The 15,063-nt window shown below is 25.0% G+C and overlaps 1 protein-coding gene across 50 annotated transcripts in view; it reads left to right on the forward strand.

The window, feature by feature from the left end:
* The window catches only part of bt (projectin protein bent), a 432,362-nt gene that overhangs the window by 159,124 nt on the left and 258,175 nt on the right, over positions 1–15,063 (forward strand). For 27 of the 50 annotated variants that reach the window (XM_075363582.1, XM_075363597.1, XM_075363590.1 and 24 more), the window contains 11 exons: positions 716–796; positions 1,042–1,122; positions 1,323–1,397; positions 2,415–2,489; positions 3,826–3,903; positions 4,136–4,213; positions 7,039–7,116; positions 9,216–9,290; positions 11,665–11,742; positions 12,149–12,226; positions 13,842–13,910. The exons of 8 other annotated variants lie outside the window; for them this stretch is intronic. In XM_075363582.1, coding sequence (XP_075219697.1) covers positions 716–796; positions 1,042–1,122; positions 1,323–1,397; positions 2,415–2,489; positions 3,826–3,903; positions 4,136–4,213; positions 7,039–7,116; positions 9,216–9,290; positions 11,665–11,742; positions 12,149–12,226; positions 13,842–13,910 — 846 coding nt within the window. The remainder of the gene's footprint in view (positions 1–715; positions 797–1,041; positions 1,123–1,322; positions 1,398–2,414; positions 2,490–3,825; positions 3,904–4,135; positions 4,214–7,038; positions 7,117–9,215; positions 9,291–11,664; positions 11,743–12,148; positions 12,227–13,841; positions 13,911–15,063) is intronic. 15 more of the 50 variants (XM_075363627.1, XM_075363629.1, XM_075363631.1 and 12 more) reach the window with 11 other exon arrangements.

The following is a 15,063-nucleotide window of genomic DNA, read 5'->3' on the forward strand; positions in this document are numbered from 1 at the left end:
TCATGTATTTCATAATATGTAGTGTTAGTTTTTTTCATTTAATTCATAAAAATTTCACTGAATTTTATTAACAAATATTCTCATTTGTTTTGTTTCATTTTATCTGGAATAAATTTAAAAAATATAGCTGTGACAAAATTATTAGATCTAAGATCCATTATTAAACTAATCCATCAATCATCACAGATGTAATTAGGTATGAAAACTTTATAACTGGCATTTACTAAAAAATGGTAAACATTATATTTTCACAATATACATTATATTTTTTCAGAATTTTACCTCCATATAAATTTAGGTCCATTTTTAAATTTAAAAGATAATTTGTCGCCTTTAAATATATACTGCATAAAATTAAAAAAAAAAAATTAGTTCATTAGAATGTTTATCATATGATTTTAAATCAAAAATCTTTTGAGTAGTAAAATAGCGTAGCTACCCATTCCTAATATGATCTGTATAATGTATTATTATATAGATATCAGAATAAAAGATTGATTTATGTTATTAAAAATTATTTCTGTTCAGTATGCACAACATGGCATTTAATACATTGTCATTTTTTAATATGATTTCTTTACGTACAGTTTTAATCTTGTTTTGTAAATTTATTCTTCTCTTTCCTTTCACATTTTGAATATTTTCTTATTTCATTTTATACATTTATCATTTGTTGAATCATTTTTTTTTGTTCCATGTGTAATATGTACAACAGAAGGAACCAGAAACAGACAAATTCAAACCAAAAATAACAGAAAAAGATAAAACAGAAACAAAAATGACAGAAGTTCCAAAGGTACATTCATGTAATCCTTTTATTTTAAACACACACTCTTAAAATTTCATTTAAATTATGTTTTTGAAGAATCCTTTTTTCTTTATTGCAGAATTTATTGTTATTGCTTCATTTTGTGTTCTCATCTTCTTTATTCTGTCTTTCCGTAAATTTCTTTTTATATATATACTATTTAATTACTTATTTTTATACATAATTTATTAAGTAATGTTTTATCTTTGTTGCATGCTTAATCATCTTATCAGAAGGAGCCCGATACAGACAAAATAAAACCAAAAGTAATAGAAAAAGATGTACCAGAAACTAAAAAGCCAGAAGTTCCTAAGGTACTTTCTTGCTGTTCAGTTATACTTAAATATTTTCAAACTTTAAATTACTTTTTCTTTCTGGCATAATTCTTTACTCTCAGTATTGTTTCCTCTGTTCTTTCTTCCTTCTCTTTATCTTTCTCTATGCTTGTAATCAGTTATTCGTACTTACCTCTGATTAAATATTTTTTTCTGTTGCATGCAAATTCCTGTATCAGAAGGAACCAGAGTCTGATAAAATTAAAGAAAAAATAACAGATACACAAGAAACAAAAAAGACTGATTTAAGGAAGGTAATAATCATTACATTATAAGAGTACAATTTTATACACGTTTTTGAATAAACATAAAATACTCACATGAATTTACAAACATTATATTATGAATTTTGTGTTTATCATTTTCTTAAAATTGTGTAAATGTTTATATACTGTTTACATTTATTTATAATTTAATATGGGAAAAGGCCTATTCTATTACAGTCAAGGAAGAGCTATTGAACAGTTTGTTTGGTGAATAAGAAATGCGATATGAACTTTTTTATATTCTTGTTCTTAGGGATTTGCTTATGACATGTAATACATTAATTTAGAAAAAACAAAAGATCCATTAAGGAGGGTATAGAAACATATGCTCACCCAAATATCCATTGATTTTCAGTTTTATCATCAATCATTTGATATAAATGCCACAATTTTTTTTTTTATCAATACTAAAATTATTTTTCATTTCATTTCCTAAAGATGTATCCATTTTATTTGCCATAATCAGTTCATCAGTATTAAAAATTTATTTAACTTATAATTTCATTAGTTTTAAATAGTTTCAAATAAAACAAAAACATATTTATTTGGCAAACTTTAGATTAAGAATGAGGAAAGATTTCTGCACTTATTTGTAGAAAAATTAAATAATTTATCAATTTTTCTATGACTTATAACTCATCATTATGTGTTCTTATATGTTTATATATATATATTTATTTATTTGATTATTTATTCAGATACATAACTGAAGTTACAATGATATGTATATACTCGGTTATTTTCAGAAAATCTACATTTCATTAATGTTATTTATTAAAATAAATATTTTTCATTATTGTTAGAAGTATGAACCTAATTCTTCTACAAAATTCAAAAATAATTTTTTCATCAGTTGATTTTTAAATCTGTTTAATATTTTTTATAATTATATCTATTGTATTCTGCAGAAAGCAAATGTCTTCAGTATTTTGTAATCATATTTTGAACAATTTAATTCATTAGTATGACAATTTTTAAATTTTTGTTTCATGTACTTTATTAAAGAAGGAACCAGAAACTGAAAAACCAAAAGCTAAAGTTCCAGAGGTACCAGAAACTAAAAAAACAGAGATTAGTAAGGTACATTTACAGTTACATATTCTACATAACGTTTACATATTTTTAATGCAGTTTCCTCTTTAATGAATAGTACTTCACATTTATTGTACTTTTAATTGTAATTCATTATAAATGAACCACGTGTTCAACAGAATTCACTGAATACTATAGGCAAAAAAGGTTTTTGTTTATTCATGCTATCATGAATGAAAAAAACATTGAGTTAGTCTATAAAACACATCTCAATTTTGGTAAAGTAAATCCAACTATCCACAAATATAAATACAGTTCTACTCTGCCAGTCATGAGTTTGAGCATATGAAATGCACATGTTAACAGATTATAAAGTGATTTAAATAAATTTTTCGCTGAATAAATTGGTCTTTATTTATCTTCTTTACAGTAAAAAGAATTTTTTTTAACTTTATTAATTAACCTGCAAAAATGTAAAAATATTATAAATCCAGAAATAGAAAAATTCTCAAAAAAAAATTTCTAAGAAAAATGTTATTACAATCTAAAAGATGTCAATTTATATTGTTAGATAAGATTGTTGTTTAATTCTAGCTGTTTTCATTCTACCTAAAATCTTATTTATGTTTCAGTTGTGTGATATCTTACTTCCAAATTACCATTACTGAAAACATTCCGCGATTTTCAGGTATAATAAATATTATACCAAAACCTGAAAAAGGTAGAATAATTTCAGAATGACAAAAATCGTATTTTTTCATTTCTTTCCTCTGTCATTCAATAGTCTTGCTTTTTTCATCTTTATTGTCACACCCTGTTCATTAGTTCTCTCGTTTCACATTTCTTGTTATTTCTGCATTTTTTCTTTCTTCTTGGATTATAATATATAAACAAAATTAGCTTTACTGTCATCTCTCCCCAGATTATTATTACATTATTATATTGTATTATCATGTATTACATTAATACAGTTTTTTGTAATTTTAAGTTACTATATTTGGTATTAATATATATTGCATGTAATTTATTGATAAACAGAAAAATTTTTTTTAGACCAAGTTTTCCTAATTAATGTAGATTAAAATTTGTGATTATGATGACACATTATATTAGAATTTTGCTTAGTAATTAGATGTAGGCACAGTGTAGTATATATTGATAATGCAGCCATGTATGAATGAATCATTCAACCCCGTATATGTTAGAATAGTGTTTTTGTTGCATGCATACATAAACTTAGTATACAGTCAATATTGCAATAGCTGTACTGCAATTAAATGTGTAAAACTTTATGTTATTCTAGTGTTGTTTTTTGTTATGTGTTTGTTATTTGTAAATGCACGCTATATTTGTTTGACTCCATTGTTTTCTTTGTTTACGACAGAAGGAACCTGAAAAGGATAAAATTACTAAACCCAAAGCTCCTGGTGAACCTGAAAGTAAAAAATCTGAACCTCAAAAGGTACACATACACATAATTACAAACAAATATATATTATATTTTTATAAGACAATTTAAAATTCTTAAAATCATATTACTCAAAAATTTTGTATAAAAATTATTATTCATTTGGTTTTGCAATATTTTTATTGCAAATAAATATATAATATTTTATGCTATTACTGTTTGTTTAGTATTGTGTTTGTAGATGCATGGTATAAATATTTATCCCTTTCTTCTTTGTTTATGACAGAAGGAACCTGAAAAGGATAAAATTACTAAATCAAAAGTCCCAGGTGAACCTGAAAGTAAGAAACCTGAACCTCAAAAGGTATACATTTGCATAATTATACACACATATGTATAGTATACTTTCAGTATTACTTATAATTGGCTGTATTGTTCATATTCCATCTACAACATCTCTAAATTAATGTAAAAAAACTATATAGGTAGTTTAATTAATTTTGTTTAAAACACAAGTAATACATTTTTCACCCAACGAATTTAATTTTGATTATTAGTGTGGTAGCTTTTGTTGTTTGTTTTGTTAATATTGTAAATTATACTGTAAAACCTTTCTGAAATAGTTGAGAATTTATTTAGTTGTTTCACAACATTTTTTGTTCCTTCATCTGATGTTGTTACACTTGTATTTTTGTTTGAAAACAGCCTAAAGTTTAATAGTATGATTAATGCCACTGTGGCATCATAGAAGACCTTCTGATTTGCTGATGAGCCACAGTCATGATATTGCCTTGTTGTAATCTAATTTTAAACATCCCTATAGATGATGTTGCTGTTACTAAACCGTTAGGGTTAGTTTTCAGATAATAATACAGTAATAATTATCCCTCTTGTGATAAACATTAAAATATTTTACCATTATAATATTTATCTGTAACTGTGTGAATACTATAAGAATTTTCAATAGGACTTAATTGGGAGAGGAGTTGGTTAAGATACTGAATATCTCAACTAATTGATAGTTGGATTTTATATAGGCCTAAATAATTTTTTTAAAAATCTTACTCTGTTGTAAAGAAAATGTTATTTAAAAGAAAAAAAAATTGTATCTAATCTACAGAATTGTATTTTAAGGATAGTAAAAGGCCTGGTTTTGCTGAATAAAAATGTCCAGTAGCTGCTTCTTTTATGTAAACACCAGATACCTAAACAAACCCACTAGTGAAATTACTATTCCAACAAAATCTACTGATAAAGCAGATCTCCACCAACTCCTGATTTCCCAGCCTTGGAGATGAAGTCTTGGACTTTATTCTCATTGCATTCAATGAAAGAAAGAATAGTGTTTAAAGGAAAACTACAAGGATGAGAGAATAATATGTTCGACCCACAAAACTGCTAATCTTTTGGTAGATGTAGTTAGTTTGCTGTCTTGCCTGAGAACACATAATACACATAATTTGCAATAATACTTTGATATATGAGTATGCAATTTTAGTGTTGTCAATATATAGAGTAAGACATTATTTAAAACAAGCTCAAATAGAATTGTTCTGGTTAGTAACAGCTACCACTATAAAGACAAGTCTTAATGAACCATTACTAATAAAAACAACTTAGCTACTAATATATTGATTCATTACATTCTTCTAAGAGCTTGGAATTGACTTCTGTATAACTACATAGCTTTTACGTATTATGTTATATTATGATTTCCATATATATATATATGTATGTATGATCCATGAATAAGTTACAAAAGCTGCCCCATTGAAAAAATAGTTTCAGAAAGTCTTTACGGTACAATTATAATTTTTTTAAAAACAATCTGTTTTTATATAAAATCATTATCTCTCTTCTTTTATTATATTAAGTACATTTATTAGCAAACCAATAATTGCAAGTTATTTTAATTGTATTAGGCAAATAAAGAAAATTTAATCTGACATTTTTTTTAAATTTAAATATATCTGATGTATGAAAATAATATTTCTTTAAAATTTGTTATCCTTTTGCAGTTTATTTCTTGTAGAATGTCCATTATACGAAGTTATTTAAGTTTAATATATGTGTAACAATAAATTTTAGCATAGTTTTTAATATTACTACTCTATTATAATTTGTATTATTAAAAAAAAATTATAATTGTTCATTTATCAGAGAAATAGAATATAATCTATTTATTTTATACATTACAGAACAAACATTAATTGAATACAATTTGGTTAGTTTATTTCAGAATAATTAGTGAAATTTGACTGAGATAGTTAATTATTCTTCAAACCATTAATGAAAATATTACATATTTATTTTTATTTATTATTGATGTACTCTGCATAATACTTCTTAGCTGCCTCAGTATATGTTTTAAGTATTCTGTAAAAAATATTTTTAATAGTAGTCATTTCAGATTAAAAAAATAGATGAAGTAAAATAATAGTCATTTTTCATATAATTTTACTCTTTAATCATTTAATTGTGGTTTTCTAATTTCCAGGTCAAGTTAATTTTTAATTTTGTCTAGCCTGATTATATATATATTTTAATGATTAATATAATTTATCTCTCTTGTATTTTTTTAAATATTTCTGATCAGTTATTAGCATTCAAAATATTAATCATTCTTTGCTTAGAACAAATTTATCAACCACTTTAAGTTGAAATATATTAATTAATTAATTCACTGATCTTCATTGAGTTAGCAGATTAATTGATTATTTCTTAGTCTCATTATTTACACTATTTATTAATGCAAAAACAACCTGGTTAACATTTTATACCCACTTTCAATTGGTTTCTTACTATAAAATATTGTTTTTTATTTAGATGTAGAGCAGCACAGTATAGTTGTAGATGTAGATGCATGTCTGATTTTTATGTACTAGAGAATTATCTTATTTTTTATTCATTTTTGTGTTAGTAACATGCACAGTACAGTATGTATAATATATGAATGAATGTTCTGACAGTGCTGAAAATAAGATAAGTGAATATCACATTTATGTTTTTTTTTTTGTATTCACTTCAAAGGATAACATGTTTTTAATGTCATTTTAAGACTATGATATTTGTAAATACTATGTTTATACTTTCTCTTGAAATCATAAGAAATATATGTTTTTAATGTCATTTTATGACTATGACATTTGCATGTTGTATATTATCTGTTGCATGTATTTTTTATAACAGAAGGAGCCTGAGACAGACAAAACTCCTAAAAGAAAAGTTTCTGACACACCTGAAATCAAGAAAACTGAAGTACACGTGGTAAATACATTTTTTATTTGTAGTATATTTCATTAATTTTGTAAAACATTATATCTTTACAAATTTATCTTTGCTATTGGAAAGAGCCATATTTTGTTAAATGATATAAAATATTGATTGCCGTTAAATTGAACCCTTCATAATTAACTTAAAGAAAAAATATTTGAGACTGCATAATATATTTTAAAAAAACGAATGTATAATTACATTTTAAGTTGTTGTTACCACTTACATTACATAAATAAAATCAAATATATACATACACATTTTAAGAGTTTAATTTCCAAATATATATTACAAATAAACAAACACACACACTTTATGTATAAATTGCCTATGAACATACCAAAGTAGCAAGCTCAATACAAAATTACCAATTTACATAAAAACCTTTTTAAATCGACAGATTCATCATCAGTTATAAAATACTGTATCAGTTAATGCATTAATATCATTATGTGTAAAAAGTGATAATTGTCATGACTACCTTAATAACTACCTTAAAATTTAAAATGGTTATTAATAAAAATACAAATAAAATAATAGGTTTACAATATTAATAATCGTAAATCTACAATTAAAATATTTAAACGCAAAATAAATTTTACAAAAGTAGCATTTACAGAATTAATTATGACAATTATACAATAAATAGGCATTGGTAAAACTAATGTGTTCTTTAAACAAGATTCTTAGCACCTATAAGAAGTATTTATGTATAAGTAACAGAAATAATTTTTCAAATGTTGCTGATCACCACATTAAATTCAATAATAAATGCAGAAAATAATCTAGAAATATAGAAATAAATAATAAACTTAATTATTTATAAATATGATCATAAATACAAAAATATGCAAACACTTATGAATGAACAGGTAAATTTCAAACTTGATCAGTTACGTAAATAGGCAAATCTGTTCTAGTAGCTAGCTTAACTGTAACCAATATTTAATTCAGTTGTTAATGACAAATATCCATTTGTACATGTCATAATAGCAATGCTTTACCTGATTTAGTATCTTATAATTGATGATGAATCCATGAATTCGAAAAAACTTTTGTTTAAATTGGTAAGATTATATCAAGCTTGCCATTTTCATGTACACATAGGTGATTTTTGTTAATAATTATTAATTACAACACACTGGACAACATGTTTGATATTTTAATATACATATAAGAGGTCGACAAAGTGTTTGATAATAGGTGTACATATTTTTTATAGTGTAGGCATCAGATCTGTTTACATACACAAGATTAATTCAAACTTCTGATGATCCAAATATGGTTCGATCCTAATTAGATCAGGCTAACAAGACTTTACTACATTATTACTTATTCATGTCTATGTAACTATTACACAAAAAGTAATGTAGGTTATATATATTTTTAATAATTTTTAACTGAAATGCCTTAAACAATATTTAGAATTTTTGTTGAAGTTTAAATAAGTATGGTCATATCTGTTCATTGCAAATGTTGAAAATGCAGAGATAGAATTCTTGTAATTTAAAATAATATTAATAAAAGAATGCTAATTAAGCCAACATAAAAATTAAAAATGTCATCCTATGTAACCTTTCAAATTGTAGAAAACTTATCATCAGGATTTTTTATCAAAATGTTCAACTGTTTATACTGTTACTTGTAGTTCATGTTATATAGTTTTATTATTATTTTTTTAATTTTTAAACTTGAGTTGAAAGTAAATTTTATTTTCTTGTTCTGTCATAAACACTGATAGAAAATGAATGACTGATGTCTTAATTATTTTAAATTAGCTTGTACAAATTATTAAATAAAATTATACAATGATTTTAAAAATAATAATTAAGCTGCTTTGTAAGTAAACAAGATATTACTTACTCTGCTTTCTCAAAAAAGTATCGTTCTTTAATGCATCCTTAGTGATTACTATCACATATATTTAAATATCAATAAATTATTTCATTTATTTGTATTTAAATTATAATTTTTGTTTTAATGAACATGAAATAATAATACTACAAATTATTATTAGTTTCCTGTTTTAATGGTTTTTATTATTTTTACTATTAAAGTTATTTAACCAAATATATACATCTTTTTACTGGTAGGATGGAACTGAAGAAGAAAGCAACAAACTTAAAGTTCCAGCTATTCCAAAATCAGAAGCAGAGGATGCTCCTAAGGTACACTTTACATATACACTTTATATACATACATCAGCATACAAATAATTTTCATCCATACATTTTATGCACACATGTACATCAAGTTCATTTGTATTAATAAAGGTTTATAAAAAGAAATTAGAAGCTATGTATCAGTTGACTGGACAGTTATTCTATAAATAACATTTTTATCAATTATTGTAAACCTTCTTGCCTTCTCTTAAACTATGACTTTTTAATTAAACTAATCCAATTGTAGATAAATTTTGTCAATAAGGTAGCAGCTAACAATTTTTAGCTTATTAATTAGTTGAAATAACTAATAATTAAGATTGTTGTTATCATTAAAAGATAGTTAATTGATAATTTACTAAGGGAGGTTTTATTATCTTTCAGACTGATGAGGTATCCAATAGGTACCTTCTTTAGGTTTAGCGTGTACTCCCATTTTCAGTTATTAAAGGTGCCATATATGAGGATCTACAAACTATTTTAAGTTTAAAAAAGCTGCCCTAGGACATTGAGGGTTTCCAAAGTTTTCAACAGTAATTTTTCTGTTCTGGTAAGATAATTAATTGCATCATTACAATCTGAAGTTTTCATAACATCTGGAATATCTCATAAAGTAGAACTCTGAAAATAGAATGATGTAAGGTAAAATGTCAGTGGTCAGAAGCATACTAAAAAAAAAAATAAAGATATTTTATTTTGATTGGTACATAACATTACACTATTTAAAAATTTATAAAACTGCAATAAAATGAAAATAAAGTGAGAAGTACACATTAATACTTAAATGTATGAAATAATAGTTATTAAATATGTAGAGTTACAAATACATCTGAGATCGTGTTAATGGAGATTATTTCATCATATGTAGATTAAATGAAAAACAGTCAGGGTTTTTTCAACTACTATTGTTAAAAAAAGCTCTTAACATACTAACACTAATATTAATAAATGTTGAGTATGTAAAAGAATTTATGAAATAAATAAATAATAATAATAAAAAAATAATATTGAATTTATAAATAAAAATGATCTAACTGGGTTGGTAATTTAATTTGGAATGATAATGATGGATAATAATGCTCCTTCTCATAGGCCAAAATGTGTTTTGCTTCAGATAAAGAAATAGTTCTGTGATCTGATTTGATAGAGATGGGTATTATTATTTTCTAGGAATAAGTAATTTTTTTTTTTTATAGATAAGTTACAATTTTTAAAAAATATACTTCCTGTAAATCACAAATTTAAAGAAGTTTGGTATGGTTCATAGTATGTTAGCATTTATTACTTACTTATGACGGTAATAGTAGATGCAGCTTAAAACTTGTTAAAGAAAAAGTAATCCATTCGATATTATCCAGTATTTTTCACTTAGGGTCTTAAGCTTTTTAAGTTGAAATTACCGACAGAGAAGTACTTGCCTCATAATCTGTTTACTGTTTAGCTGTACACTTTAATACTTTTAAAATTTTCATCATTTACCTCACATGTAATGAAATAAGGGATCGAGGGAATGTTCATTCTTGGAAAAGTTAATTTTTCTTTGATCCTTCTCATAAGAGATCATATTTCTATGTAGTATAATTTCAAAATACTCTTTAAAATATGTGGCTGACTTAGCTAAATGCTAATGTAAGGAAAGCAACAAAAATGTTAATCCCACTTTGCCCATATTTATGATTCTGGGAAAATTTCCTTCTGGATGATTTAATGCAATTTCTAGACGTACAATGTATAATTTTCTTCAGAATGTACTCTACTTTTTATCATTAGGTGTTTTTTTCTAGAATTTTTGTCTATGATGGGTATTATAAAAGTAAATCATATTCTTCATTGAAATAGTGCTTATTATAATTTTTAATTTTAAATGGAATCAATTGGTTTAGAAATTTTGCCACTAACAGTGGCAGTGCTGTAATGCTAAGAGCATGCAGTGAAATTATACATTAAATTTTCTTACTTTGGTGATCTACAGAAACTAGTTTATTAAAAATGACTGCAGCTATTGGCAATTTATTTTCAGGAAGCTACTCTTTCATTTTTTCCAGATATAGTGAAACCATCATCAGTTTGAATTGATGCAATTGATGCTATTTAGTGTCTTATCCATGATATTACATTCATTAATAGCTTTGAATTTTTTTTCTTTCTTTAACATTTAATTTTTAAACATCAAATATCTTTATTTTTTAACATCAAATTTATTATAAATATATTATTAAGATTATTATCAGTGTATTGATAAAAGGATTTTAATCATTAAGCTGTAGTAAAAGAAATAACTTAACGTCTGTCTCATCATTGATTACGTCATTCATGTCAGTCATTTCTATTTCAGTTAAGTAAAAAAAATATAATTTGTTTACATGTTTCTCTTAAACAGATAGTCAAAGAACAGGAAAAGGTTACTAAACTTAAAGTTCCGACTGCTCCGGATAGTAGAAAACGAGAAACTGATCAGGTACATTGAAACTTTTTTTTTTTTTAATAGATAAAATGTTTTTTTTATTCATTTGTTTTATTAATAGAAGTGAAGTTTCTTCAATTAAATCTGATATATCTTACCCATTATATATATATTAGCTTATTTTTCCATTAGTTTTTTCTAATATTTTATTATGATAAATTAATTTTTTTTAATAACCACTTTTACAATAAACATTTCTTTATTGAGAGGTGTTATTAGTTACATTTCTGTTACATACAGTATTTCAAATAAAGTCAAACTTGATAAACATGAATGACTTGTACAAGTACATTTTTTTTATATATCAATGAAAATTATAGTTAATTTTAATATGAACTATTAATTTTAGTAAAAATAATATTTCAAAATTAAGATTTAATGTTTCTTTTTATCATAACAGGAAGTAGACACTGATAAAATAAGTGAACTTAAAGTACCAGGTGCTTCTGAAACAAGAACAAGAACAGACAGTGTACAGGTACACACATACACACACATATATATTCTTACTCTTATCATTATATAAACATCTAAATTTATGTGTATACAAATACACACACACACACACACACACACACACACACACACACACACACACACACACACACACACACACACACACACACACACACACACACACACACACACACACACACACACACACACACACACATATATATATATATATATATATATATATATATATATATATAGCATAATTTCTAATTTATATATATATATATATATACATTTGTGTATGTGTAGGTGTGTGTGTGTGTGTGTGTGTGTGTGTGTGTGTGTGTGTGTGTCTGGTAATACATTTAGTGTTACCAGAGACTTTTTTTTTAATTAGTGTTTTTAATTTTTAGTGTTTTTTTTTTCAATTGCATTATACTTTTTAAAGTTTAATAATATCCTGTCTGTAAATCAATGAATTAGATGCATTTATACATTTTTAACTTTTTGTTTGTTGATCTAGACAGTCGGTTTTTAAAAGTTTTACAAAAAAGTAAACAATAATAATAAAATATATATAAAGCAAATTTTATCCCAATATGCATCGTAACAGATTTTGGAGATAACCAGGAAGTATTATATTCTTCATGGGTTAAGATTACTGGTTAAGAATAAAATCTTTAATTCTAAATTAGAGTATGTATTTCTCACACTGACTGAAATATGTAAATTTACCATATAAAAAGTTTAGAAAAATGGTTAGTGATTTTAGATTGAAATTCTGAGAGTATAGCTTTAAATCTTACAATTATATAACTCATTTGGATGCTTTCACATCCCACGTTTTTCTAGATATTTTCCTTTAGAAGTCCTATGTCTAATTTCAAATGATTTTTTAATTTCCTTGAGAAAACTTTGGTTTTTGTTTGTGGTAAACATTTAAATTGCTCAATGAAAAATTATTGATTTATAATGTGCTTCTCCAATCTGTGTATTATAGTGCCTTGGTTGGCTTAGGGTTTAATAGTAGGATGAACACTCGCTGCCTAGTGGAGACTTCACTGACATATACTGTCCCTTTTCATTCAGACTCGGGTAGATTCATGGTAAGGGCACATCATGGTGTGAACCACTAAGATGGCAGCTGCCTCAAAACCTGTTGAGGGAGTCTGTTTCCTGTCTGGTGGCTGCATAATAAATATAATGGTTGATAGCAGTAAGGCAATGTCTGGCTTCCTAATTTGTCCTAAAATTTAAAAAAGAAAGTGCAATATATTTAATATTCACTAATATGTACAGGTTTTTTTAGATGGTGTGGGAAAAATTTTATTTCCAAGTTACAAGTTACTAATGGGAAAAACAAGCTTTATTTCAATGTATATAAACAATTCAGAAATATTTATAAACATTTAATGGCAAAACCTACAAATATCTGTGAGAATTAAAGCTTAGATTACATTAAGTTACAAACTTAACATGGTAACATTACTTTAAGTTACTAGCTTTTCGATACTTTTTGAACAGAATTTCACGCATTGTTGATTTACATAGGCATTATTTTTATACTCTTTTAAATTAATCTTATAACTACCATACAGTAAAAACGGTATTTTTTTGTTGCATGCTGAATACAATAGAGGGATAGAGAGCCAGAAAGACTGAGGAAATTACACAAACCACCACCAGGTGGCTTAGATACAATACAGGTACACTTTTACACTACACATTTATGTTATACTGCATCTATGATACATTGCAGTCTCAAATCTTTTTTTTATATTTATTTAATTTTTACCATATTGAGATATATATATATATATATATACACTTTAAAATAACTATTATGCAAAATAGTCTTATTTTACTTCAATTTTTTTATTATATAAATATACAGTGCTCTCAGAAAGATTTATTAATTGTTTATATATTTAAATAGTTAATGAATTTGTAAGTTAACCTAACCAGAAACAATACTATAATGGTTTATTTTCAATTAAAAAAAAAATTCAGTGTAGATATAGCCAAGTGATCAGTATTACAATATAGTTGCACTTAATAATAAATAAATAACTAATAAATCTGAAAATATTGCGGGTAATGTTTTTTTTTTTTTTGTTATAACTGATACTTTAGAAAATATATATCATGCCTTTATTGCAGCATAAAATAACCCAAAATTAATTTGTTGTTAAGTTCATAATTTAACCAAAATGGTTATTATTATTTTAATATTTGTACATATGTGATAAATTTTTTATTTGTTTACTGTTGTGTGATATCAGTGTGATAATAATATCACTAAATAGAATTATGAGCATTCTTCTTTTCTTTTTATTTTATTAATTTATTATGGCATTAATTACTGAACTGTAACAAACTCAATCACACTTCTCAAGGGAAACTATATAGTGTTATTTATTAAATGTTGATTTCAGCTATTAGTATATTACTCTTACTTCATGTGCTTTTGTTATCCATTGTATTAACTCGTTAGATATTTTACAAGTTGTGGATTATTCAGATTGTAAAAAAAAAAACAGTTTACCATTTTGCTTTAGATTAAGAAAAAGTTCTTCCAAATGAAGTGATTTAAATAAACTATTGTACTGTATCCATATATAATTTTTGACAGTCTATGAGTTGCTTCGTTTTAGTTGTATCTCCACAGTCTAGAATGATGGACTAGCATAATCATATATGGTGTTGGCAACTTGTTCCTGAAACATTACATAAATAAAGATGGATTTAAATCAACAAATTATACATTTTTGAACAGTACTGTTTTAGGTGCTATCATATTGCTACTGTTAATCCATATCTTTTTACTACCATAATGACTATATACTAATATTATTCAAG

Source organism: Lycorma delicatula, chromosome 4 (assembly GCF_047948215.1).
Source record: "Lycorma delicatula isolate Av1 chromosome 4, ASM4794821v1, whole genome shotgun sequence".
Lineage (NCBI taxonomy): Eukaryota > Metazoa > Arthropoda > Insecta > Hemiptera > Fulgoridae > Lycorma > Lycorma delicatula.